This window comes from Chrysemys picta, chromosome 1, assembly GCF_011386835.1.
Source record: "Chrysemys picta bellii isolate R12L10 chromosome 1, ASM1138683v2, whole genome shotgun sequence".
Classification (NCBI taxonomy): domain Eukaryota; kingdom Metazoa; phylum Chordata; order Testudines; family Emydidae; genus Chrysemys; species Chrysemys picta.
The window spans coordinates 313,939,797-313,967,668 of NC_088791.1; the positions used below are offsets into that span (position 1 = coordinate 313,939,797).

Consider the following 27,872-nt stretch of genomic DNA (forward strand, 5'->3'; position numbering starts at 1 on the left):
TAAAAATTAAGAAACCATGTTAGTATAGCATGAGTAATAATGGGGCTTAACATGCAGTAGCCTTATTTCAGAGAAAGTGTGTTACTATAAACTTCAGTGCACACTGTAAAGTATTTTTTATATTTTTAAAAGTTTAGTTTCAATTCCATTGTTTGATACCTCTTTAGAACCCTGACCATACTAAGGTTTTTTTTCACATTAATTTTTGTCTCTTCCATTTATATATATAGAGACTTACAAAATGTCACAGTTCTAAAAAGAAAAAAACTGAAAAACATTTTTTCCTGTATTGTTTTTGCTGTGCAGGGGTAGACACAAATATTCAAGCTTCCGAGAGGAGCATATAAAAAAATTGAAAATTATTTGGTAGGATGTCCCTTTTTAATCAGCATAAGGTCCTGCATTAGTACACTATGTCATGAAGGGAAATGCTATTTTTGTCTTCTAAAACAAAAAAATATATTGTACAGTAGTAATGTGTCCTTGACTTCTCAGCAATGTGCTAGCTGTCACATTTTAGATATTAATCATTACATGTTCTTAGTGGATTAACATTATTTGAGAATCACACCCGCCACCTGTGTGCACATCTTAATTTTTGTTTTAAGAAGTGAATTTTGTATTTCAAATGAAATAATTTGCAGCAAACATCTATTTAACTGCCATGAAAGATATGTTGTCTTCAGAGAAGATTTCTCTGTAATTGTCACCCTTTCAGCTCCTTTTCTGTGAGTGCAGTTCAATATTTGTAAGATCATTTTTCACTATAAAGACACTATAGTCACCTACCAGGGGTACTGGGACAATTTTTATAGTGTGGGTGCAAATAATGGAAACCATGTATTTGTTTTTTGTTACTACTACTTCAAGCTGCGCACCCAGCATCACTGTCACCTACTATAAATAATTGTGGCATTGCCAAATACAAATCTGGACTAAGACAAGAGCCTTGAACATTGAGGTCCAGATCTTGTGGCTAATGTTGCAACTGAATTTTGGGACCATAAAGAACTGGGGTCCAAAGATCTGCCTTCCATAGTGCATTGAGCATACCAGGAAACTGTCTGCCACTGTGGTGAGTAAGCTGAGGCTCAACTTTCACAAGGAGTTGAGCACCAGCCAACAAAGCTCAGCCCAAAGATTCAACAGCATTTTGGAGCCACCTGGGTTTTTCTCACTCATGTGAGAGGTTTCAGGAAGAAGCCCCTGAAATGTGGGTGGGTTCAGAACAAGCTCCTCTTGAACTTAAACCACCCCTGTTGCAGGTCAGTTGTAAATAAGTGCTTCTTTTTAGAGACAAACAGAAACCCAGAAAAGGTACATGGCATATTCATTTAAGATTTTTATCATCTTATTTTTCAATCTCTTTTAGAGCCCTACAAAAATATTACTTCCTATTTTCTTCAGTTTGAATTGCATGAAATCCCATACATAGAACCAGTACATAAATTAATTCTCACAGTGCAAAGAAAATGAAGCCACCAAAGATTCTCTGCATTTGGGGTGCTGCCTAGTCAGATTAGAGAAGCATCTGTCCCAGAGTCTATAGGTTCTGAAGTCCATGTGGTTATATTTGGTCAGCAAGACAGTGTGTGTCAGTCTGCACTACAACTGAAAAACAAGATGTAGTTCTCGTAATGCAATCCCACCATTGTGCTGAATAATAAATCCCTGTCAAAGCAAGCACAAAGTATGTAGGTTAAAAATTGACAGATTAAAGGATATGCATTTTAATGTCTAATTATATTTGGCACACTGCATATTGGTGTGAGCTGATCTGGAAATCTAAGACTGTTTCTACTTGTACCTTTCTGAAAGACACTGTGTATTCAGTCACTGTTTAAAACATTTTGGATGTGCAAACATGTTAGCTATAGTGCTTATAAATGACAAGTATTCTGATAAGTGTTTTGAAAATATGCAAATGACGGCTTGTCTGACTGCAAGCTAGCAGTTTCCTTCAGAATGCTTCCCTCAAAGTATGTAGATTGTAAAATGTCATACATGTATAATGGCTCTTCAGAAATGTTATTGGCATATGGTGAATATGTGGTTTACAGAGCTATTGGAAATATGAATGATGGTTTACTGAGTTACTGCATTATTATTTTTAAAGGTTTGTAAAAAAACACTTTCCTAAGATCTTTCTGTTGAAAGTTGTCACTTTTTCCTCTTTTAATATCATTGTAATCTACTCTTCTCTCACAGCCAAAACTGCTAACATCATTTACCATGCCTTAATTAGCACTCACCTTCATTATTGTAGCTTTCTTGTCTCTGGCCTCCCCTCTTCTCACCACTGGCCTTTAGGCACCATCTAATTAAAAATGTTTATAACAAATTTGTTCTTGCAACCCCCACCCTCTACTCTGAAACTCTTCACTGGTTTCTTGTCTCTTATTTCAACAATTTCACGTTCTTTATCCTTACCTGGTCATCCCTATCTTTAACTCTGCTTTCATTGTTTCCTAATCCCGTGCCTTCTCTCTTTACTCCTTTGAATCCTAGCCCCTTTACCATCTTCTCCCAGTCCTGGCTTTAGATGTGCATTCATTAGGATCTCTGTGCTTAGACCAGTCTCCTGTTTTCTTTCCATCAGGTACCCTGTCTTCTCCCTCAGATTCCTCCTTGAAATGTACTGCTTCTGGAATGGCTAGCTATCTATGCTAAACTATCTGTTCTACTTTGTATTTAGCTGTGACTCTCTAAGGCTATGTCTTCACTACAAAGATAAGTCTATCTGTGTTACGTGGACTTACAGCCACCGCATTAATTACTGCAGTGGCTGATGTCCACACTACCCTTCTTGGTCAGTGGTGCGCATCGTCATCAGGAGCGTGTCTACCGACCTAAGAGAGGCAGTGTGAGGAACTGAGAGCCCGGTCTTTCAACTCTGGTGGTAGCTCCCTGCCGGGAGGCTGGCTGCTCCACAGCCGATGTAAGGAACCAGTGCATCACCTGAACAACACCGACATAAGCTCTGCACCTCTCGTTGAAAGAAGAACAGGAGTACTTGTGGCACCTTAGAGACTAACAAATTTATTAGAGCATAAGCTTTCGTGGACCACAGCCCACTTCTTCGGATGTTAGTCTCTAAGGTGCCACAAGTACTCCTGTTCTTTTTGCGGATACAGACTAACACGGCTGCTACTCTGAAACCTCTCGTTGAGGTGGTTTTATTACACCTCCACTGTTTTGTTGACAAATTGTGTAGTATAGACAAGGCCCGAGTACCTTTCCCAGACCTGAGGAAGAGCTCTGTGTAGCTCAAAAGCTTGTTTCTCTCACCAACAGAAGTTGGTCCAATGAAAGATATTACTTCATCCACCTTGTGTCTCTCTGCTTCTATGGCTCTTTCCTGTCTGGGTCTCATCAATAATCTGTCTGTCATAAGGCTGCCTCACTGACCTCAGTTAGAATTTTTTCTTTGACTTCCGTGAGAGCAAGATTCAATATTGACAGTAAAAGCTTTTAAAGCTGTAAAGCACTATGTAAATGTATAACACTATGGAAATGACCTTCTTTAGATTTCGGAAGTGCCCAAAATGTGCACTTGTGCAATGTGCACTTTCTGAAGGAAGACTCAGCCCCTGCCCTGAAGAGCATGTAATCAAACTGAGTTGTGACATGGCTGACAGAATATTATACAAATCTGAACACAGGGGGCCAGATTCTCAGGCCCAGCTCTTTCTGCGCTGCCTCAGTTGTACAAAGCAGGTGGAAAGCTACCATAAAGGGGCAATGAAGATTTTTCCAACAGTGGCAAATTATCATGTGGCATAGAGCCTCAAGCACAAGCAGTCCCAGGATTACAACCACTTTTCTCCCCAGATCCCCCCAGCTGCTCCCAAGTGTAAAGTCAGTATGGCTGAGAATCTGACCTAGTATGTCAACTGAAAAGTTATGGGGAAGAAAAAGTTTTCTTCTAAAAATATTTGCTCAATTTTTCAGGTTCCTGTATCACTTTCATGCCTGTAGTTCGGTTCTTGGGTATATTCATTCCTATAGATAGATATTACTGTACTAGCATAAAAATAAGTGCTATGAAGAAAATTAATACCATTTTTCATGTTAACATGCAAGGATCTAAATCTGAATACAATCTACATGAAGTAGATACAATACATTTTCCACTTATCAACTGACTGGTTATTTTAATACAGACTATCGAGCTTTCTGAGACGACTCAAAACATCTATTTCATCTGTATTTTGCCTTTGAGGTGTTTATATGACTTTTCTCTGTTCTGTATATATTTAGTACTTCTAAAAAAGTGAGTGTAAGCAATGTACTATTGAAATAGTGTAATGTATAAGTAGTGCAGTGTGATAACTTGCAAGTTGAAGTGTAAATGTATGATTTTTAAATGAGTTGGTTGTGTGTCTTGTTAGAACTTGTGGACCCTGCCTGCCTTTATTATATTTTCTTTGTAGATTTATTTTTTGCTTCCTACTTTGTCTTCAGTTTATATTTCAAGAAGGATCAGGGTGACCAGATGTCCTGATTTTATAGAGAGAGTCCTGATAGTCGGGGCTTTTTTTATATAGGTGCCTATTACCCCCGTCCCGATTTTTCACATTTGCTGCCTGGTCACTCTCTAAGAATGATCTAATCAAAAGCAAAGATCACTGGATTTGAAATGTAGAAATTAAAAAGCTTTGAACTAAGGCTTACTGATGTACCATTGCCCTTATTATTACTTATATTGTAGTGGTACCCAAAAGCCCCAAATCAGGATTGAGGTCTCATTGTTCTAGGCACGGTATAAACACAAGGGAAGTCCTGCTCTTTGCACTGTTTACAGTCAAAGACCAATGAAATGCAAGCCAATGAAATGCAAAGAGTGAAAGAGAGACTTACAATCCAAATATATAAATATTTTATAGAGGTATTTTTAGAACCAAAGATACATAAATACATAATTATCCAACTGCTGCCTCAAACTTAGTCATCATTAATTATAGTAATCACAGCAGATGTGTCTTTTATGTAAAGATTTGAAGACGGAGAGGATAGCGGCTATCTGTTTTCTTTAATAGGAACTGGTCCATCTAATCTGCTCCCTGCCATTTTGAAGTAGGTATATCCAGCAATGCTAAGGATCCTTGGATACTGCGCCATCTCAGTCTTAGCAGTGGTTGGTTGTAGACTTCTATTGATAGCCCATTCTGTACCCGATAATCCTTTCAGTGAAAAGTCTTTCAATATTCTATTGATTTCATTTTTGTAATTTGTTAGGACTTTAATATTTTGAACTCACAAGTTTATGGCAGTTCAATAGTAGTGTTTTTAATTTCAGTTGTTAGACATAGTAATCTTAATAGCTGTAACCTTTTCAAATGGAAATAAATTTTATTTTTTTCTGGTTGGTCAGTACCCAGGCTTGCAATTTGATCTCTTAGATCAAACCAGAGAAATATAATGTGGAAATGAAATCATATGGGCTAATTCACTTCAAAAGAACATTTTGCTTGTGATCCGGTCCCTTTGATTTGGTATTGGTTTTGGTATCTTGGTGTATTTGAATGAGTCTATATAATATGTGGCTCAGATTCTTTATTGTGAAAGCATGAGCTTTTCCTTTTTTAGCATATATATTTTTAGCAGGATGGACTGATTTAAATTAGTGATGTAACTTGCTGATTTTAATCCTGACTTAAATCAGCAAGCAGAAAACCTTGATATAATGATGCATTTCTTATTTATTAAATGATCAATGTTTTACTTGTGATTTGTGTCAAGCTTTATTTGGATGAAAATTCATATTCAGTTAAAAATGCACAAAACATTTTAGAATGTTTTAGTAAAATAAAACTTAACCGTACTGGGTACATAAGAAATAAAGTTTATCAGAAAGGTTATCAAAACCTGTTTTGAATTTAAAATTTAATAGACCTATTAAACAAAGGACGTATTATCTATAGTTAGTGAATTGAACTGATTGTTTCTGGTTACCATGCCCTCCAAGATTTTAGAACTAGTAGATCTCATCCTCTCACGTAGGTTTTTATCCATAGACTGGAAAAGGAAAACAAGCTTTTTTGCTTTTTCAACTACAGTTGATTTCTTAACTTTGAATGAACTAGCCATTAAACTGAACTAGTTGAATAAAAATATTCTCTGTATCTGCAGAAGAAGCTAGTGCTGTCAATAGTGGTTTACTCCTTCAACAAACTCTGGTTCCACGTGCTTAGCCAGTGACTTCCATCAGTTCAGTGATATAACTTTATTTAAAACTTGGCCACAAACATACTGCTTAATGTTACTTTTTTAATGTAATTTAAATTATTTTATAGATTATAGTAATCTTAGGCCTTAACATAGGTTGTCATTTCACATTTAATATTAAATACATTTATTTTAAAAATAAACCCATATTTAATTTAAATACAAAAATTGAAGATAAATAAAAATCAGATTTTTAATTTTTTTATCCACCCTGATATTTACTTTTTTAAATGTTAGTATCTCATAAAATACATTTAGTAACTTACATGTGTGTATCCTGTGTATTTCTTGTCTGAAACCTTTGTCATCTGTGAAGTTTTAATTTTTTAAGCCTAGGGACTTCAGGCTTTAATTTCTGATTCTGTGCATTCATACACTAAATGTGTCAAAACTTGCAGCACAGATTGAAGATAAATTAAGTTTTCAGTTTTAAATCTAGACTTTAAGACTTCCATATCTTGATAATTTCAAATTGGATTTGGTTAAATTTGATGTACAATAGTGACAAGTGTACTGCATAGTTTTCATCAGACTCAGAAATCTGAGGTGAACAAGATTTACTAAATCCGGGGATGGATTAAGCATGAAGTCATGGATCCATCCTCAGTGCTACAAGGCGGCCTGCTGGCCCCAGTGAGGTTTAAACTGCACACAGACTTCTTTACTTATGCCTAAAACAGGCACAGTTAATGGAGCAATCAGTATACCCTGCCAAGTCTGCTGATATCCAGGTGGGAGGAGGAAAAGAGAAACATTCCCCTCCTTATTGTGTCTGAGGGGAGGAAGAAAACAGCTTATGGCCCTCTCATTGTATCCAAAGGGGAGGGAAAGGAAAAGAGGACTCAGAGCTTTCCCTCAGTGAGGGGTTGAGGATAGAGGGAAAGATGAGGAAGTGAGGAGAGAGGATGTTTAGAGGGGTGAATGGATAAGGAAAGGAAGAAAAGGAGACCAAGCTGGAAAAGAGGAAGAAGAGCTGGAGAGAGGACAGATGTGAACCCAGTGTGGAAGGGAACAGAGTGAAGAAGGAATAACGTTCTTGGAGAGAAAATAGATTGAAAAATGTATATTATTGAACATCACAGAAAAATTGGACTGAGGGGAAAATGCATAGAAAAAGGTGATAACGCACCAAGATACTGCACGGTGTGCAAGGGAAGAAAAAATAGAGAAGAAAGGAAAAAGAAACTAACAATAGATGCAAGGGAGGAAACACAGTAAGTTTATTTTTAAAATAGTTTGGACTAAAATATTCTACTCTCTATACGCACATGTGTTATGCACATATTTAAGTCCTCCCTTGTATGCTATTTGTACTTTGTCTGTTAGCCATACTGTCATGTTAACTCTTGCTTTTAGCTCATTTTTTCCATTGCACTTACTACACATGTATTATTTCAAAATTACTTTTCAAAAAGATACGTAACTCGATTTTCTTTACAAAATAATATATATAATTAGAACAGGTGTCACAGATCCTAGCAAGTGTCCCTTCCTAGCTAACCATGAGGATTGCTGTGAGGGGAATCCAAGCTTCTGTGCTCTGGATTCCCTGGGGTGTTTTAGGCTCCCGGAGCCTGAACGGAGTCCAGCCACTGCCCCAATCTCAGAGTCTCTAGGCACATTCCCAGGGAGCAGACATTCTATCTGGCATCCCCCTTGTGAGTGTTGGAACCTGCTGTCCAGCCACCGAACTGTCTGGGCACCACACTGACCCTTCAAACTCCTCAGTACTTGAATATACCCCTCTCCCAGAACTCCACTCCCAAAGGTGTGAAGCTTCTGGTTTACGGTTTAACTACCTCATGGGCATGCAGTAGTTGTGAAGCAGTCAACACAAACATGTTTTGTTCAGTCTATCACTTTATACTCTTTACTTAACAGATAAAGCACAGGAAAGTACAGATCATAATCCTAAATCCAATATGTCCCTCACTATGTCACCCTTCCTTTGGAAGGGGATCATCTGTGTTCTGTCAAGCAGACAGGCAGCGTTCTCCACCGCACTTGCCTACCCTGCCCCTGCAGGAGCCTCCATCCCTCATCTTAATCTGGTCAAATGGCTCTCAATTCCCCTGTGTGAGTCCCTTTATAGACTCCTCCTGGGGTCACCTGCTTCTTTTGGTCTGATTTTTGGTAACTTTCCATTTCTCGCAAACCTCCCTCCTGACAAGAGGAGGAAGTGTCTTCTCCCAGATAGAATAAACCTATTGTCCCACGGTGTTTTACTTTGAATAGATTATAGTTGAATGCTGTCATATCTGGCCTGGCAGAGACATGACACAACCCAGCTAACTCATGGGGGATTCACATGAGGGCTTTCCTTGAGACTGTAATTTCTTGATTCAATTTCATTAAATCATCCAAAATTCAGAAGTGGTAAAGATAGAATCCCTAATTCATCACAATGTCATCCTTCATACAGAAAGAAAATTAACAAAAATAATAGTACTGTGGGTCCTGTTCAGCCACCTGGGAACCAGGTTGCTGATACAATCCAAAATACAAAAGAAAACCCATGCATTCTTCACTAGCTTTCCAAATAAAATTGAAGTTAAGCAGTTTTATTGCACAAATTAACTTGAAGTGGAAAGCACATTAATGGAGAAATTGCTGCCCTTAAGCATTTCTCAATGCAAGCAGCAGACCATAGCTTCTGAAATAATGCTCACAGTGTCCAATAGCTTCCTAACAGCTGATCCACTGCCATGTCAACAGTAGGGGAAACACTTGCATCATTAGAGGGTGGTTCTGACCTCATTCAAGTCTAATTCACCATTAACTATTGTAGCTATACCATTACAATTCTCAAATTAACATTCAAGGTCTGACTTAAAACTACAAAAGCAACTAAATTCAGAGTTAAGGATGAAACTCCATCCCTTTTTTTTTTTTTTTTTTTTTTGTCTGATTGCATACTTCTGGTTCCAAATGAGATGTGTGGTTGACTGGTCAATTTATAACTCCGGTGTACGTAACTCTGAGGTTCTTTTGTGGTTCTTTGTAGTTTAATTTCGTCTTATGTGGACCTATTAAAGACAAAAATAAGCCCAAATTGTTCTAGCAGTCATTTTTGATTATGCTTACAAGAGCATTTTTAAAAATAGTAATAACTCTTTGTTACTGTTAGTCTTTTGAGTAAATATGAATTTTATATCCTATTTGGTATTAGTTTTGGCTGCTGTGTTTATTAATAGATGTTTTTATACCTAAACTCTATTTTTTTAAGTTATCACTTTTATCCACTTATAAATACAAGAATGTTCCCTATAGTATATTTGTCATTATTTAATCCTGTTTTGAAGATGATCTACAAAGAGGGGGGAAATGGATTGTTCCCCCTTTTGCTTATTTATGATGTATAAACACTTGAAAGCTGTGGAGGATTTTTATTATTGTTGCTGTCGTTTTTCAATTAAGGTGTTTTGCTGCTTTTTTTCCTTAGAAATGTCAGGAATGTTGAGGCTTACCATCCTTTTTTGGTTGAAGGGCTACTTGGTTGACTCAGGAAAATGTACTAGGAACCTTTCAGACCTTAATTGAAGTGGGAGAGGTGTTGAATCCTTAACAGAGAGAGGTTTTTCTCCAAGTTTATGTATTTAGTTGGTATTAGCAAAAAAAACAAAGTTTGTAATTGTATAAAAATTACATCACCCTCATAACAAATGTTGGTGATTAGATCTTGGGTAAAGGTTAGCTCAGTGAAGCTTGCTGGGGACTAGTCTCCGATAACAATGGTAGGTAGAGAAAAGCAACCAAAAGATGGGTGAGTGTTAGAATGGTCCATGTAATTAAGGGGATGGTGGCTACCATTTGGGACACAGGTTTACAATTTAGGGGTCTTACAAAACCTCGTGCTGCTCTTGGATGTCTGGGTAGAAGTTCTGGCCAAGAGTGTTTTTTCCATCCATGCCTGCCTAGAAAAGTCTGACAGTTTATTTTAGGTGTGGATTTTGCTGTAGTTGTTAATGACTTTGTCCCACTGAGATGACACTGCTATAACACATTTTACTTGGGACTACCTCTTGAGATTATCTGGAAACTGCTGCTGGAGCAGAAAGATTCTGCCTTCTTATTCAGCAGAGTTTCACCCAAAGAGATTAGACAAACACCTGTCAGGAATGGTCTAGATAATACTTAGTCCTGCCATGAGTGCAGGGGACTGGACTAGGTGACTTTTCGAGGTCCCTTCCAGTCCTATGAGTCTATGATTCATTTTCTGACCAGCAAAAACACTATAAAGTGAGACATTCAAAGTTGATAAGTGTCTGCATTTTTTACATTTATGTTTTGTACTTTAATAGGAAGAGTAAAAGAGACAATGGCATGTACCATAGTGTTCTGGCATTTAATTAATTTTTTAATGAGCAGTTAGATAAGGTTATGTTTGTTACTGTAAAGCAAATGAAACTTTCCTGTAGAAAGACCTTTGATACCTTATATAGAAAGCAACACGGTCCTGATCTCTGTGCGAGTAGGTGGGACTTTATTGTTAGAATAAACTACATTAAACATTGAAAGGAGCTGTGAGCTTTGATCTTTTATATTTCCAGCCAAATGTGATTACAGCAGAATTGCAGGAGATAAAATAGTAAGCATATTATATGGCATGAAAAAAATGTAGGTTCCAGCACTTTTACAGATAGCTAACAAAGAACAAAAATACTGTGGAATCAGTGAAAACTTTTTAAAATTATTCTATTTTGTAATGAAAGAAAATGATACACTGGATATAGCATATGGCTGGATACTACTGGTCTAAATCCAGAGAAACCATTGTCTTCAACTGAGAGCAGAATTTGTCTGTAATTTTGTTACAAAATCCTACTGTCAATCCACCACTACCACTCCCCACTGTTAAATCTGTATGCTTAAATTGGCATTTGGGTATTTATAAGTCCACTGAACTGAGAAAAGCATCTTTTAAATTTAGCTAAAACTGCAGTGGTGATGACTGTTCTTCTGAATGATTATTTTTCCAAACTATAAGAGAACATGCTCAGGCCTGGAAAGTCATATTACTCTATTTCTTGTGGTGTTCTGGCTCAGTCACAAATTTTCTAGCCTTTGGTCCAAAAGGTTGTGAAATCAAGTTCTATAGCAAGACCTGAACTTCGAATGAATGCTAGGTTGTGTAGTACTAGGGTGATGCTATACTGTTTATTTAAAATGTTTGGTTAGTTACAGCTGTGCTGTATCTCTTTCCTGAGTACCAAGTAAATAACAGTCATAAACAGTATAGTGCAAATGATAGGATGCCAGATGCTGCGTCTAAAATAGCAGACAAGAATGTCCAGTCCCAAAAAGGCTTAAGGTGAGACAATGTCTTAAAACTAGAGGCTGTTTTTACTTAAACTTGTAGCTTATTCCAGCTTTATCTGTTGCAACCTCAAAAGCATTCCAGTCCAACCGACAAGGAAGGTAAGAGGTTAGACCAGGAATCGGCAACCTTTGACACGCGGCCCACCAGGGTAAGGCCCCTGGCTGGCCAGGCCGGTTTGTTCAGTTGTTGCGATCGGCTGAACCTGCGGACGCGGCCGGTAAATAAACCAGCCCGGCTCACCAGGGGGCTGCGTGACAAAGGTTGCTGATCCCTGGGTTAGACCTTCTAGGTCGTAAGATCTTTTCTTCAGTCAGCCTTCAGTTTCTCAGCTGTAACTACCTGTCATTGCTAGCTAAATATGACTTTTTGAATTATCCACCAGTTAGCAGACTTTGCAGACAAGCTGCCCCAACAGGACCATGCTCGCTTCCAGGATATTCTGGAGGAAGGTAAATTGGTTGCCAGGATGACGCTCCAGGCTGCAGTAGATCCAGCAGACGCATCTTCCTGTACTATGGTGACTGGGATCATCATGAGGAGGAAATCCTGATTACATTCCTCTGGTTTCCACAATTGAGGACCTCCCCTTCGATGAAGCTTACCTCTTCAATCAGAAAACTGACGATTCCCTGCACTCACTCAAAGAATCTAGAGTCACCCTGCGATCTCTGGGTATTTATACACCGGTGCCCAAGCAAAAGTTTTATCATTCACATCCTGCACAGCAATACAGGATGGTCTCCATCCTCCTTTCAGGGCACAGGGTTCAACTCCACCTACTTCCTGGTACCCAAGAAAAAAGGAGGATGGAGACCAATCCTAGATCACAGTCAGCTCAACCACTTAGTACGCAAGCCAAAGTTTCATATGGTCGCACTTGCAGCCATCATACCCTCACTAGAAAGAGGCATGTGTTTACGGCTCTCAGTATGCAAGATGCTTACTTTCAAATAGCTATCCACCCAACCCACAGATTATTCTTGAGTTTTACGGTGAGCACTCAAAACTTCTAATGCAAAGTCCTGCCGTTCGGACTCACTGCTTCCTACGTCTTCACCAAGGTTTTCTCCATGGTGGCAGCCCACCTCCAGCGTCAAAGAGTCCTCGTCTTCCCTTATCTCAACAATTGTCTACTGGCAACCCAGTCCAGACGAGAAGCTTGCGTATCGACATCCCAGCTGCTTCTATTCCTCTCCTCCCTGGGAGTCAGTGTGAACATCAAAAAATCAACTTTAGACCCAACTCAGTCCCTGGAATTCATCGTAGCACACATTCATGCAGTCTCTGAGCATGCCTACGTACCAGAGGACAGGTTCTGGATCCTGCTGGAACTAATCGCTTCAGTGACTTCCAACCTCTCTGTTCTGGCCAGAACTTGCCTTTCCCTCCTTGGCCCCATGGCGGCATGCTCATCTTCATTCTGCTGTCTGCAACTGTGTTTACAGAACGTCCATTCTCCCACACTCCATTCCATGGACACCATTCTGAGACTTCCCAACGAGGTCCTCTTCTCCCTTTGGTGGTGGACAAACCTGGATCAGGTTTGCTCTGGGATTTCTTTCCTTATATAATGATCATTCTCCCCTAATATAATGATCATTACGGATGCATCTCTTGATGGATGGGGCACCCACATGACACACAGGGCTTGGACTGCTCAGGACTCCAGGATGCACATTAATATCCTAGAACTTTGGGCAGTAAGGAGAGCGTGTTGCACATTCTTCCCACCCAGCCACTCCCGCCATATTCTTATCATGTTGGATAACACCACAACCATTTACTACTTAAACAAGGGAGACCCGAAGTTGCCAGCACTTTGTGTAGAAATGGTGCATCATATACAGTATCCTCTTGTCAGAGGCCTATCTCCCAGGGACTCAGAATGTGATTGCAGATACTCTCAGCAGGAACTTTGTGACTGACCAAGAGTGGGAGCTCCACGATTCAATGATCGTGGATATTTTTGACCGCTGGGATACTCAGACCAGGGATCTCTTTGCTCCCACACCAACGCCAGATGCATCCCATACTATTCCAGGAGCAGACTTGGAGCCTGCTCCTAACGCGACACCCTGGTCCTTGACTGGTTGGGCTGAATCAATTATGCCTTCCGTCTCCTACCCACTCCTGCCCCATATTCTCCACAAGATTCAATGGGAGGAGGTGACGGTCATTCTGATCACCACGTTCTTGCCTTGCCAGTTCTGGTTTCCTCCTCTTCTTCGCATGTCAAGGTATCCTCCACTTAGGCTATTGACTTTCCTGGAACTGCTCACTCAGTTGCACAATGGCAAGATCAGATGCCCCAATCTGCAGACGCTTCACCTGAGAGCCTGGTTTTTGGATGAGCATCTTCACTAGCACAGAAGTATTCATTGGCAGTCTGAGACATCCCCTCGAGTAGCAGGAAAAGAATCCACAAGGTGGTCCTACCAGGTCAAGGGGAAACATTTCACCTTCTGGGCCCAACAGAAGAGTATGGCTCCTGAGGCCGTCAGCATCCCTCTCCTCTTGGACTACCTCCTGTTCCTGAAAGTGTCAGGACAAGCTCTCAGCTCCATCAAGGTGCACATAGCACCCATTAGTGCTTTTCCCACCCTGTGGAGGGGCACTCAGTTTTCACTCACCCATTAACTGTCAGATTCTGGAAGGGCCTTGTATGATCATACCCTTCTATCCAACCCTCAACCTTGTCCTCACGGAACTGATGAAGTTACCCTTCGAACTTCTGGCCTCCTGCTCCCTTTCTCTTCTCTCCATGAAGGTCACCTTCTTGATAGCCATCACCTCTGCAAAGAGGGTAGGCAAATTGGGGGGGCCATGATGGCAGGACCCCCCTTTCACCATGTTTCATAAAGACAAAGTTTCCCTATGCTTACATCCCAGGTTTCTGCTGAAGTTGGTTTCCCGTTTTCACCTCAGCCAACCCATACACTTCCTCCCTAAGCCACATGCCTCAGCAGAGGAACAATGCCGTCACTCCCTCAATGTCTGAAGGGCCCTCGCCTTCTACCTGCAAAGGAGAAAGCTATTCAGGAAGTCTTCTAGACTATTTGCTGCTATAGCGGAGAAGATTAAGGGCCAGACCATTTCCACTCAGAGAATTTCTAAGTGGATTTTGAGGTGCATTATGCTCTGCTATCGTTTGTTGGATCTGTCTCCACCCATTGGGGTCCAAGCCCACTCCTCGAGTGCAAGCATCTACTACAGCCGCGCTCCACCACCTGCTGCTCACAGAGATATGTAGGGTGGCCACATGGAGTTTGGTACATGCCTTTTCCTCCTATTATGCCCTCTTGTAAGACTCTGAGATAGATGCCTCATTTAGTGCAGCTGACCTCTGCTCCACAGTTCCATCATCTTCCTCGCACCCTCCTCCTAACTAGGTACTGCTTATTAATCACCCTCAGTGGAATATAATCGGGATCATCACTCAAAGAGGAAGAGGAGTTTACTTACCTGTAACTGGAGGTCCTTCAAGATATGTGGTCCCTATCTGTATTACAATCCCGCCCTCCTTCCCCTCTGCTGCAGACCTGGTTGATTTGTGGTGGAGACATAACTGAGAGAATGGTCAGTCTGCCCTGCCACTTATTGCCTCCATTGAAACTATGAGGCGGTACAAAGGCACATGCATGGACCAACACACACTACTATTTTTAAAAGCTCCGGCTCCGGGCGTATGGCGCATGCGCATAACCCAGATAGGGACCACACATCTCAAAGAACCTCCTTTTATGAGGACTGTCAGAATAGGAAAGGTTGCAATTCCTTAGGCCCAATACCTTAGGGAATTTCTAGTTTAGTCCTGAAAAAGTCCTGGGATCCCTTTTCAGTACATTTCTCTATTACAAGCAGTGAGGTACCCTGCAAGTTTTCTGGCCAGGATCAGTCTGTAGTGTTTTGTTGGGGGCAGCAGGAAGCTGAGCAAGGAAGCAGACTGTGACTGGCAGACGTTGCAGCAGAGTTGTTGCAGTGATTCATGCACAGTTCCTGCTAGCAGGAGATTGCTGCAACAGTGGGAAGCAGTTATATTCCAACACCCCAAAGCCAGCGCCTCTCCCAGTCTCTGTATTTACCTCTCACGAGGTCAGCAGCTCTTCCTTTCTAGAGCCAACAGCCTATCATAGTAGGCTAACCACTTCTGTGGCTAATTCCCTGTTTCTAGGGCACTATAGACGCAATGAACTTTCTTCAAGCTATTCTCCCTTGTCTAGCTGCTGTACAAGAACTACTTTTGAGCCCCTTTCTATATAATCCTCAGGATCCAGGACCCCTTTCCAGTCTCTGCTCTTTCGCCACAAATTCCTCACAGAACTCTGCTGCAATGTCTGCCAGTAGGGTTGCCAATTTTGGTTGGACGTATTTCTAGAGGTTTCATCACATGACATAATCTTTAATGAAAGATTAATTCCTGGAGACTCCAGGGCAAACCTGGAGAGTTGGCAACCATATCTGCCAGTCACAGTCTGCTTCATTGCTCAACTTCCTGATGCTAATGCAGCTCTCTAGTTCCTCCTAATACAGTGACTTTCCAAAGAGAGATGGCTTTCTGCATCAGACTCTTCCTTCCAAACAGTTTTCATCCCTATTGGCTAGGAGAGGGAAGTAAGGCTGCTCTTCCACCCCGTTGGCAGTCCGAAAAATTGTAGAGAGTTTGCTGCTCAACAGATTCAACGTACGATATTACAATATACATTTAACAGCCTAGACAATAATCCAGAATACTCTGTATGTTATGCACAATGTGGCCAATGTAATGTAGCAGTAAACCTACAAGAAACTTTAGCTAGTTCATGTTCATATCCAAAAAAACTTTGCAGTTTGTCCTATAATGAGACCAGCTATAATACATTTCATATCTAGCATGTCTAAAGCAAACAAAAACTGTTCATATTTGAGAAGCAGAGAATAATCTAAATTATCCTCACAGAGCTATGCCTTCTGCTTCGTTTAAATGAGCTTTGTTTCTGCTTAGTTGTTTTAGAAGGAAGATTTTGGCTGAAACATATTAGAGGGGTAAAGGGTTGGAGTTTGGGGATTTCTGTTGAATGGGGCAGAGGGGCTGGCCAGCACTAGGGTGACCAGACAGCAAGTGTGAAAAGTCGGGACAGGGGGTGGGGGGGTAATAGGAGCCTGTATAAGAAAAAGACCCCAAAATCGGGACTGTCCCTATAAAATCGGGATATCTGGTCACCTGCATCCCCTGTCCTGACTTTTCACACTTGCTGTCTGGTCACCCTAATGCGGGCCGGCCCCCACTCCCATCCAGGCCCCCCCTGCTCCTGGCCCCCTGATGGCCCCTTTAGCATTTGGTGTCTGATTTCAGTAGCCAGAATTAATAGTTTTTCTCCTGATAGCAAACTAGTTTTTGCAGTATATTTTATATCTGTTCAAGACTTTGGGTTGTGCCCACCTCTATATTTTTAAATAGTCAAAGTGCCAGATCAGAAAAAAACCATTGTTCCTGTGAATAAACACAACATTTTTTGGTAGGGCAGGGAGAGGAGAAATCTGATTGTTTTTCTTCAAGTGCTTGCTCATGTCCATTCCATATTAGGTGTGTGTGCTCGCCATATGCACCAATGCCGGAAGTTTTTCCCTCAGTGGTATCCATAGGGGACCATCTCTGACACCCCCTGGAGCAACACACACATGCTGCAGTATAAGGGGTGCCGCTGGCTCCCTCCCCGCCTCCCTCTCCGTTCCTTCTTGCTGCCAGTGATGGTGCTGGAACATCTGCTGCTTTGGCTAGCATTACGTTTTGTTCAGTGTTTCTTTCGAATGTTTTCCTGTAAAATAGTTGTACATAATTAATAGTTAAGAGTTCCCTTAGTGTTAGTTCTAGTTTAGTTGATCCCGGTCGAGCAACGTGAGACATAGATAGACGGATTACCAATGCCGATCTACTAAATGCCAACGGTCTCTGAGGTCCCGCGCAAGGGACTCCTCTAGATCGGATAGGTCTATGTCAAAACATAGTGGCCGGCACCGCACAGAGAAGGGCCGCCGGGCCGCATGATCATGGTTGCTGGACAACGACCACTCTGCTTCTGGCTCCGGCACTGAGCAGGAGTCCTTGACAGCAGGACAGGCCCTGGCACCGACGGTACCATCTACGTTATTGGCACTGCAACCCACCACATGGCCCCAAGGCTAGTGGCCGGCGGCCTGGTACCCCTGGAATCCTTGGGGGTTTACCCAGTCTTCGCAGACAGTCCGGTCGTGGCGGGGGCCTCGGATAGGCCATCGGCCTCCGCATCCTGCCCTCCACCAGAGGTGGAGACCCCAGAAAGGAAGACATTCCCCCCCCCCAGGCCCATGAGGACCATGGGGAACAGCCAGCTGGGCCACCATGGCACATGGCAGATCCCACAGCACCAGCTTCATCCTCATTGTCGCCGGACAAAACTATTATGGGTCCCCCTCAACCAGTTCCACAAAATGATGCTAAAGCTCATCAGGAACTATTGAAGAGGGTCTTCTGCAACCTGGGGCTCCAGATAGAAGAGCTAGAGGAACCATCGGACTCCCTGTTCAATGTCCTTTGCTCCACGGCACCTGCTAGGGTGGCTTTTACCCCTACATGAAGGGGTATTGAAAATCAATAATGCCGTATGGCAAATCCCCTCCTCCCTGGCCCCCTTTCAAAAAGGGCTGAACACAAATACTTTGTGCCAGCTAAAGGCCACGAGTACCTCCACACTCACCTGGCCCCAAACTCCCTCATAGTTGAGGCTGTTAGGCAAAGGGAGAGGCAGGGGCAACTCAGGGCTATGCCAAAGAATAAAGACTCAAAGAGACAGGATCTGTTTGGGCAAAAAATGTATTCATCTTTCAGCCTTCAATTGAGAGTGGCCAATCACCACACCCTCCTGGGCCACTACAACTATAACATGTGGCAGGCCATGGCCAAGTTTGAGGTTTCGCTTCCCAAAGGGTCCAGGAAGGAATTCTGGGTGATCCTCGAGGAAGGCATGGCTGCAGCCAGAGCAGCCCTCCAGGCAGGTAGACTCCGAGGCTCGCACCATGACCTCGGCCATCTCCATGCGGCGGCATCCTCGCTGCTCATCTCTGGTCTGTCAATTGATGCTCAGCAGTCAATGCTTTTTCTTACCAAAAATAAATTCTATTCCCTGTGTGTGTGTCTGTGTGTACACACATTTACAGCTGTTTTATTTAAATTTAAAATTTTCAACTGTTGAAGTTCAGCAGTTTTAATATCACTAATAAGTCATGTTTTGGCCATTGTTAAAACAAGTATTCTAGTATTTTAGGAGCTTGAAAATCCAATTGGCATGGACAGTTGTATAATAGGATTAACTCTTAATCTTCTTCCAGAAGCACAACATAATAAGTTTATGCAAAAAAAAATCTTTCCATAGTTTCAATTAAAACAGTACTATAGAGCAATCTATTTTTAAGTTTGCTTTAGGGCACAAACTGTTGACATTATTATGAGATGATTCTAATAAGAATGCTGAATTTTAACAGCTCACAAATATGAATTATTCACTTGATATCTGAAGCGGCATTTGTTGAAACTTGTAAAAAGACAATTCTGTAGTAACCAATCCCAGAACTTTTAAACAGAGGTGATTAAAAGGAATTGAGACTTATTACATTAGAGTTGTTTTAAAATAGTATTTTTCGGAATCTGTGAATCTGATTAGTAGAAGAACAAAAATGCTGTTTGCATCTTCCACACCCATCTTTGTTCTAATGTACAAGATAAAGGTTAAAGGAACGCTTTCTACTTGAAATCTGATCAGTTTAAAAATGAGTTTAAAATGGCTTCAGGTGCCACACCCGTCCCTCTGCTGCCAAGTTTTATTTTTCTAGTAACATTTTCCTAATTTTAAAATTTGTTTCACTTCCTTTATTGTTGTTCGAAAGACCCAAGTAAGCAAGGGAAACCGAATGACAGTACGGGGGTAAAAGTGAAATTGACTAATAATATAATATAAACAAAAGCACATGTCATCCAACATAGCATTTACACGTGTACTTCACTTTAATGGGACTGCTTGATTTAAGTCATGCAGTTCGGAGCATAGCTGCAGTGCCTATCAAGATGGGTCTAGTCATCACTATAGCAGGTAAGAAAATGGAATTTCCATCCTATGGGAAATTCCAGTATTTCAAAAAATGTTCTTCATGAACTGGTACAAAAAGTCAAAATATTTCATGGGACAAAATCTGAAATATTTCGATTCAGAAACATTGAAACAAGCTTATTGAAACATAGTATAGAATTAAAAATTTCAACAAAAAGTCAGTATAAGTGAAAACAAGAAAGTAGAAACAAAATACTCCATTTTGATTTTGAATTGTTTTTAACTTTTACCTCAAATTTCATTTAAATTGATACATTTCCTTGAAACATTTAGATTTTGAGATACCAGCTTTTTCCAATAGAAAACTTCCATGGAAAATGTTTCAACTAGCTCTAGTGTTTTGCTTATATTTTCCTTCTTTTCATTTATCCTTCATTTATTTATTTGCATTTTCAGATTGTAAAACCTTTTGGGCAGGAACTATATCTTCCTAGAAGTCTCTACAGCATCTAATATAGTTTGGACTCGGCTGTTATAACTATAATTATTTATAATAGGTTACATATGGGGTCTTGGTACTCTGAGTTTGCCTAATTTAGATTTCCTTGTTTTTCCATCATTGTTCACAGTTGTTAGTGTTACTGAAGTGTAATAGCTTTGTATACAATTTCTAAGGAGTGACATGGGTGTAGGAGAATTGTTCCACAGTATGAGTCAAATACATATGTCATATTCATTCTAAGAAACTCATATTTTCCCTATGCTCAGTTATTCTCTCTGAAATGGTAAAATATTATGCCTATCTCTTGTTTTCACTCCGTCCAGATTCTCTCTGCACCTAACATCACTTTCTGTTGCTGTTTCTGCAGTATTGCCAAAGCTTATGATTTTATCATAAGTCTCTCTAAATTTGGTGTTTTTCTTAAAGTCCCAGTTCATGGAGTCAGGTGATTATGTTAGAATCTCATCGCTGATTACAAAAAATAGTAAGTTTCAACCTCATGATTATGGAGAGGAGCTTGGAAACATGAACCCTAAAGGCTCAAAACCCAGAAGGCAAATAAAAAGAACACAACTTATTTTTAAAATCTCATGATTGGGGGGATGATTTTTGGTGTGGACAATACTGCCTCTGCTTCTGTTGTCTAAAACCCAAGCCCACACCTAAATTGGAAAAATCACTGTTCCTATATAATGTGTCATGGTAGTTGTTCCATAGCTAGACAACAAGTTTTAACAATGGTTCAAAAAACATTTTGAACTGTGCATAAACCTATCCCTTTTTAAGGTTAAACTAAAATAACTATCTTAATTACAACTAGTCCCTCTTACAGTGGTGACTTGACCTCAATATACTGAGGATAGTAGGCTGCCTTCTGATTAGGATAATGGTCTAAAGCCTAATCATATTTTTGTTACATTGTTTTTCCCCCCTGTTTTTAGAAGGAAGATGTCGCTAATGAGGAGATGGCAGAAAAACTGTCTATTCGAAAACAGCGCTTTATGAAGTTTGCATCCTTGGAATATGATGGAGAATATTACATGACACCTAGAGACTTCCTGTTCTCAGTAATGTTTGATCAAGTCGGCCGTAAGTTGATTTCTCCTCAGTAAATTGTACTACTGATTTGTGTGAAGTTCCTATCCTTAGCTGATGAAAATCAGCGAAGGCCAGCTAACAACATTAATAAACTACATGCTTGTAGACTCTTAACAGGGACCAGTTGGCATACTTGTTGAGACTGAAGGTTCAGAAATCTGAAGTCTTTGTGCAAATGACTTAAACCCCTAATGTGCATATTTGATCAATATTCATTTCCTTGTTTATCTAAACAGAGAAATTAGCCAGGTTATAATACACCGGTGTTCAGAAAATCCCCTCCCAGCTATCTCCATAATTGATACTGTGACTTTTTTCCCTTGCACAAAAAGGAAGTTGTGGGAGTGAAAGATGGTCATTTGTGTAGACTTCTCTTCTGTGGGAACTGTTATTTGTGCAAAACACAGTGGAATGGATCACATTTTTACATGATTAAAAAACAAAACACTTTTAAAATCCTATTATCCAATGAGAAGTCAACGTGCTATGTATCAAGTGCTTGGGCTGAATTAAAGATCTTGTGAGCTTTTGTCCTCCTTTACCCAAGGTTACAGAGAGTGTCATGGCCAAATCCCAGCCTGATTAGCAATGTCCACCTTAAAGCTCCCCCTTGTAGTTTCAGAGAGAGTTGCCTTTTCACTGTCTTCCCCTCACTAACTGTGGCCCTGTTATACTCTGTCTCCTGTTCCAGAATGAACTGCCCCCTTTCTCTCTAATGCACCCAGTGCGCTGCACCTGGCTGTATTTGCTGAGTTGCAGTGATTCACTCCAATCTATAATCCCTGCTTCCTCCTAGTCCATGGCTTTTTCCTACTGCGTGGCTGCTCTCTCTGTAGCCTTTTGCCTTTCTATAAATCCATTGCATGAGGCCCCTTTAGGGGGCTGAGCAAGCTACTGCCTGATCATAAAAATGAGAGATACAGGCAGCTGCCCGAGAGCCTAGGAGAAGGGTACCCAAAGTCAGGGAGTCTCCTGGGAGAATTGGAATACTTAACAGGTAAGAACGACTAGAGTTGTTAATATTGCACTTTGTATTCCCTTTAATAACTGCACATGTGTATATGTTTATAAATGCATACATTTTAAAACATGCTTAACGCAGCCTAAAGCCCCCCCAGCTCCTTTGTTGCCTTCCACAAATTGGGTTAAGCTGCTTTGGTTTTAGTTGCTTTAAACTTGCATAGACAGTACAAAAACACAACATGGGAGGGATAGCAAGGGGACAAGATGGGGCAGGGTATGCATCTCGTAATAGTTCTGGTAAGTATGCACTTTCCAAGTTATGCATCCTTGCAGGTTGCAATTAACTTTATTAACCTTCTTACTTAACCAAAAATATATACCCCACCTGCCCAACACACAACTTTCAAATGCTCTTAACTTTGTAAAATCAAAATCATTCTTTTAAAATAAGCAAAACTGACTATACTGTTTCAATTTATAAAGCTTTCTGCAATGGTTGCTATAGCCTCTTGGTTTTCATTTTTTGTAAAAAGGTGTGATTAACATTTTTTTTCAATGGGGAAAGTTGTTCACCCCGCCCCATAGTTTACAGTAACTTAGAATGGCTGAGGAGATTTTCCATAAACCTTCCAAATAAAATATATTCACTAAAAGACAAAAAGCATAGAAAATTTCCACTCAGAAGGTGCATATTTCAGAGAGTTGTGTGTGAAAGCAAGATTATAATAGGAAGTGTTTTGCAGTCTTAGCAATAGCAGTTGCTTCCAGCATCATACATATTCATCGTTTACACCTGAAACAGTGGTATAAATGCTGTTTTTTTTTAAACAAGGTTGCATGTGGACAATATGTCTTTATAGAGGTAGCCAGGTTAATTTCCAGTATGTTTGTTGCTGATATGAATAGCCAGTGTTTAAAAATGTGTATTTTTAACTCCAGGAATGTGTATTTCAACTTTCAGTTTATTGATTTCCAATTTACTTAATGGCATACAGGCTACAGTGGTAGGTGATGTAGATAATCCATAGATAGACAGGTCTAAACTTTAGTACTTGTGCACCTATTATTAATTCTTTTATTTACCTGCTATTATCAATGTAGATACTCCAGCCAACATCTCCATTACTACTATAAGCATTTATTTCTTGTTATGCTGTATTGTTGCAGAATGCTTGGTGCTCTTACTTGTAATTTCAGACAGTGATAGCACAGTTTACCACTGAGAATTTGGATTTCTTTTATATTCAGCTACTTATCGCTGAAAAACAGTACTGTGTTCTCTTTGTTTAGAATTAGTCCCACAGAGGGTAATCTACTAAATAGTCCAAAATCATATAAATTATATCAAGAAGATAAACTTCTTAAATCAGGCAGTATTACTTTGGGGAACTCTCTGTTCTGATCATAAAATCTATCCCATTAATCCCTGAAATATATAGACAAGATATTTCAGGAGTCCCATTTGGATCTGTTTTAATATTCTGAAGCGGAAACCCAACCATCCACAGCTAATTTTAAGAAGTCTGTGTCTCATTTGTACAGAAGATACTTGTGCTCTTTCTGCAAAAAATATAATTATAATATTTGATTCTACACGTGAACACGACTGTTACAATCCTGAGTTTAAAATCATAGTAATCGAGCAACTCTTTATTATTTTATTTATTTGTTTAGATTTAACATTAAAAAAGAACATCCATATAAAAACTCTAAACACCTTGGCATTAATAAGATTTACAATAACCATCCATTCTTCTTAATACTGTATTAATATACAAATACATTAATTCTGGTATTGGGCAGCCTTAAATAAGAGATAAGTTTACCTCAGCCAGTAGACAATAAAAATAGAAACACACCAGAAAAGCCTCTTTCCCCAGTAACATACCCTCATCCTTCCCCCAAGAACCCTGCTAAGTGTGTCAGGTTTAGGCTATGCTGGATCAAGGTGCGGAGCAAATTCCCGAGGCCTTCACTGAAAACACTGTGCCAGTAGGCCCCTGTCTTTTATCACGAGGGGAATCCAACTCTGACTAAGAGCAGCTATGGCAATATGTCACAAGGACAAGGAGAGAGGTGATTTCTCAGGTCTAGGGCTTTATAAAGCGTGTGCCAACACCTTAAACTTTACCCAGAGACCAATAGTGCAAATCCCACAGCACAGCTGTCAAGCACTCCCTATCAGATGCCTCACAAAATAAGCATTTTTTCAAAAGAAAATGTATTAGAGTAAAATCGTGTAGTAAACTCTGGAATTGTGACTGGATTTTGGTGCAGATTTCAGTCCTATACTAAAGGCTAAGACTGCGAAAATGTTAGCATTCCCCTGCTGTGCAAAAATAAGTAAGCTGGTGAGATGTTTTTTATAAAAGGCAATTCATGCACATGCACACCCACTCCCAGGAAGAATTGTAAGGATTATACAGAAGTTATTCTCTTCTTGTTGGAAGACTTGTGTGTTTGCTTTCCCTTCTGGTGTGTTTGGCACAGGGGGGAGAGATGAAATGCTCATTCCCTGTTTCTAGTAACTTCAGGAGATATCATCCCTTCTTGTTTCCTGGTGAAGAGTATTGTGCAGTGTTCCCCCTCCCCGTTCCTGGCAGCATGGGACTTCTCTCATTGGGTGCCCTAACTCTTTTCTCCCCCACCAAATGTCTTCCTGTTCCTTTCCTCACCTTTTACCCTTTTTTCTGCCCATTCCTCCCATTGCCATTTGGTGTTTCTTCATTCTTTTGTACTCATCTGTCTCCTTTCCTCACAGATTATAGCCTCTTCTCTCTCTCACTCCTCCTATCCCAGCTGTCTGGTTTTCTGATCCCTGTCGAGGTGTGGAATGAGAGAGAATGTAACACATACTCAAGCAAAATTAGACTAGGGGCTGATCATCTTAATCTGCTGAGCAGGAAGTGACTGCTAAGCTTTGCTGTACATTCATACAGCAACATGAAGGAGAGCAGGTCTCCTCCCTACTCAGCAGATCTATCCCTAGTAGTTAAGAGATTGATCTTGTTTTTACAAAACCCTCAGGCAGTAGTTACCACTCCCAAAAGAGAGGGAGATACTGAAGGCTTGTCTTCATGACTGGGAAGATTGACACCCTTGCAGCGGTGTCGATTTAGCGGGTCTAGTGAAGACCCGCTAAATCGATGGCAGAGCGCTCTCCGGTCAACTCTAGCATTCCAGGTCCCTGAGAAGAGCAAGGTAAGTTGATGGGGGAGCGTCTCCCATTGACACAGCACAGTGAAGTCACAGGGATAAGTTGACCTAAGCTATGTTGACTTCAGCTATGTTATTCACGTGGCTGGAGTAGCGTAACTTAGGTCAGCTTACCCTGGTAGTGAAGACAAGAAAAAAGAGAAGATCCTTATCACATCGGAGGAATGGAAATGAATAGCTGCCCCATAAGTTGCTTCAGGGAAAGCAAGCCTGCCATTTGCCTCCAAAAGTTATGCAAATGTAAAATATTCTGTTTTCTATCTAGCAGAACCTAGATATACCTAATATACCAAACCTAATATACTTATGTTATGCAAATATGGTGCAAATTTGCATCTTCCTTACTAGCCTTACCATTTAAAAACAATCAGAGCTGTCCAGCAGTTAAAAATTCTTTCTGGATGTTGCTTGATTGGACAGCTAGTTTATTTTTTAAAGTGTGGGGTTGGAATGTTCAACCTATCAACTCATTTTATTGTCTGAACATTAGTTGGGTGCTTAAGAATCTTTTCAGTAGAGAAAGAAGGCAAAGTCTTTCTCAGTCCATATCAGTTAACCAGACATTAACTAGAGAATGAAGTGGCAGTTTGAGCACAACGATTAGTGATTTGCTGAGCAAACCAGAGATGCTGTTCATTATTTCAACAGATATTCATGAATCTGTGGGTCATTGCAGCTGGTATGGCTAGTATAAGTCCAGATGATAATACTACATAAAGCTAAAGAGTGCATACTACTGTTATGCTGAAATTTATTAATGGCTGCCATCAAGTGTGTCTTTGGTCATTAGGTAATTACAGACCTAATTAAAGCTGATGGGCATGCTAGCTACTATTCATTCAGCCTAAATGGAAGAAGCAATTAAGCTCCTTTATGGAGTAAAATAGCTGGAGACAATGGAAGTCACCACCCAAGGCTGTATGCAAGGTTGATCAAGATTTAAGCCATGTGGGCCAAAGGGTTTCCCTGGGACCTGATTGCAAATGCAAGGGCTAGGTCATTGAGTGGTTGGAGCTGTGTATGTGTCAAAGGGAGAAAGCAAAATGGAAACAAGCAGAAATCCAGAGATGCGGTCATGAGCATAGCCCTGATGGGGACCAGAGATGCAGAGCTCTTTTGGGTCATAGGACTGGCTGGCAAGGCAGATATGGAAGTTATGAGTAAGGAAAATGCCTGTTGCTGTTCCTATTATGTTCAGGGAAACAGGACTTTGTATACATTTTTTGTAAATAAATAGGATTTCACCAAAGAATCATCAGTTTTTCTTCCTAATGAAAACAGCCCAGCAAAGCCTTGAATATTAACTAACCGCCCAGCCCAAGAGGCAACTGTATTAACCCGCTTTTGGAGAATTCATAGCACACAGAGCGAGGCTCACATGGCTTGTAAAATTGTTACTTCTGCTGTTGAAAAGCAAGCTTTTTTTTTTTTTTTTCCCACAGCTGTGCATTGTATCCTTCCGTTTTGAGTGTGTAGTGTGCCCTGATTGGTCAGGGTATTATGCATACAATAATGTTATGCTCGCTTAGTGCTTCAGAAAGCTGAATTCATATATTGTGCATCAGTACCCTGCCTGTTTGCAATATCAGAGCAAACCATCAGCATAGGATGATGAATACATAGAACCTTGTAACTTTGATTTTGTTGTAGTCAGCCAGCAGAGAAGGTCTAATGTTACCAACATTTTTAATAAAGCCAACTTTTAGTCGTATCAGCTTTAATTGTGGCCCTTTTAATATACTATTCTATTTTCACAGCTGGTACAACAATATACTATTATGAGATGAAATTCCTCCTTTGTCACATAACTAACAAATGTATAATTAAACATAATCAATTTTGCAATCATTGCCCACCAGCATCATTTCACTCATTGATAATTTTCATTTGAAGAATTACTTGATGTGCTATTTTGCATGGATGTTTTTATATTTTCTCTAATTAAACATAATTAAAATTTAGGAGAGGGAGTAAACATGGTGTTGAGTAAACAGATAAATATTCTGACTGGCAATGCCACATCGAAAGTGCCTGGAACTACAGCTAAAGATGGCAAATATCAAACTATCATAGATATATCTAGATTGTCAAATGATTAGGTAGCATTTTTTATTGAAGCAAAATCTTAAGTGTACCCTTTGACAAAGTTGCAAAATATGCAATAAATGATGATTTATTATAAAGCAGTTTCCATGATAAGAAAGCATAGATAGATTACACAAAACTGTACAGCAAATACATAAACCATCATAAAATACAACCCAAATGATCTTGAACCCTGTTTTCATAGACCTTAGTTCACCAATTTTGTTCTTTTGTTTCCTGGTAGATAAGCTTTTTATTACTGATTTTCTGTTTAATATAACTTAAAAATGTGAGATCATGGTATTCTGTATAGATTAAATCACACCTGCAAAGTTATTTACTATCAAGGTGATAATGAAGAAAAATATTTACAGACCTGCCATTTAAAGAGCAAGAGCTG

The 27,872-nt window shown here is 40.2% G+C and overlaps 1 protein-coding gene across 2 annotated transcripts in view; it reads left to right on the top strand.

The window, feature by feature from the left end:
• Positions 1-27,872, top strand: part of MICU2 (mitochondrial calcium uptake 2) — a 252,718-nt gene that overhangs the window by 118,622 nt on the left and 106,224 nt on the right. For both annotated transcript variants that reach the window (XM_005304375.5, XM_005304376.4), the window contains one exon: positions 21,052-21,199. In XM_005304375.5, coding sequence (XP_005304432.1) covers positions 21,052-21,199 — 148 coding nt within the window. The remainder of the gene's footprint in view (positions 1-21,051; positions 21,200-27,872) is intronic.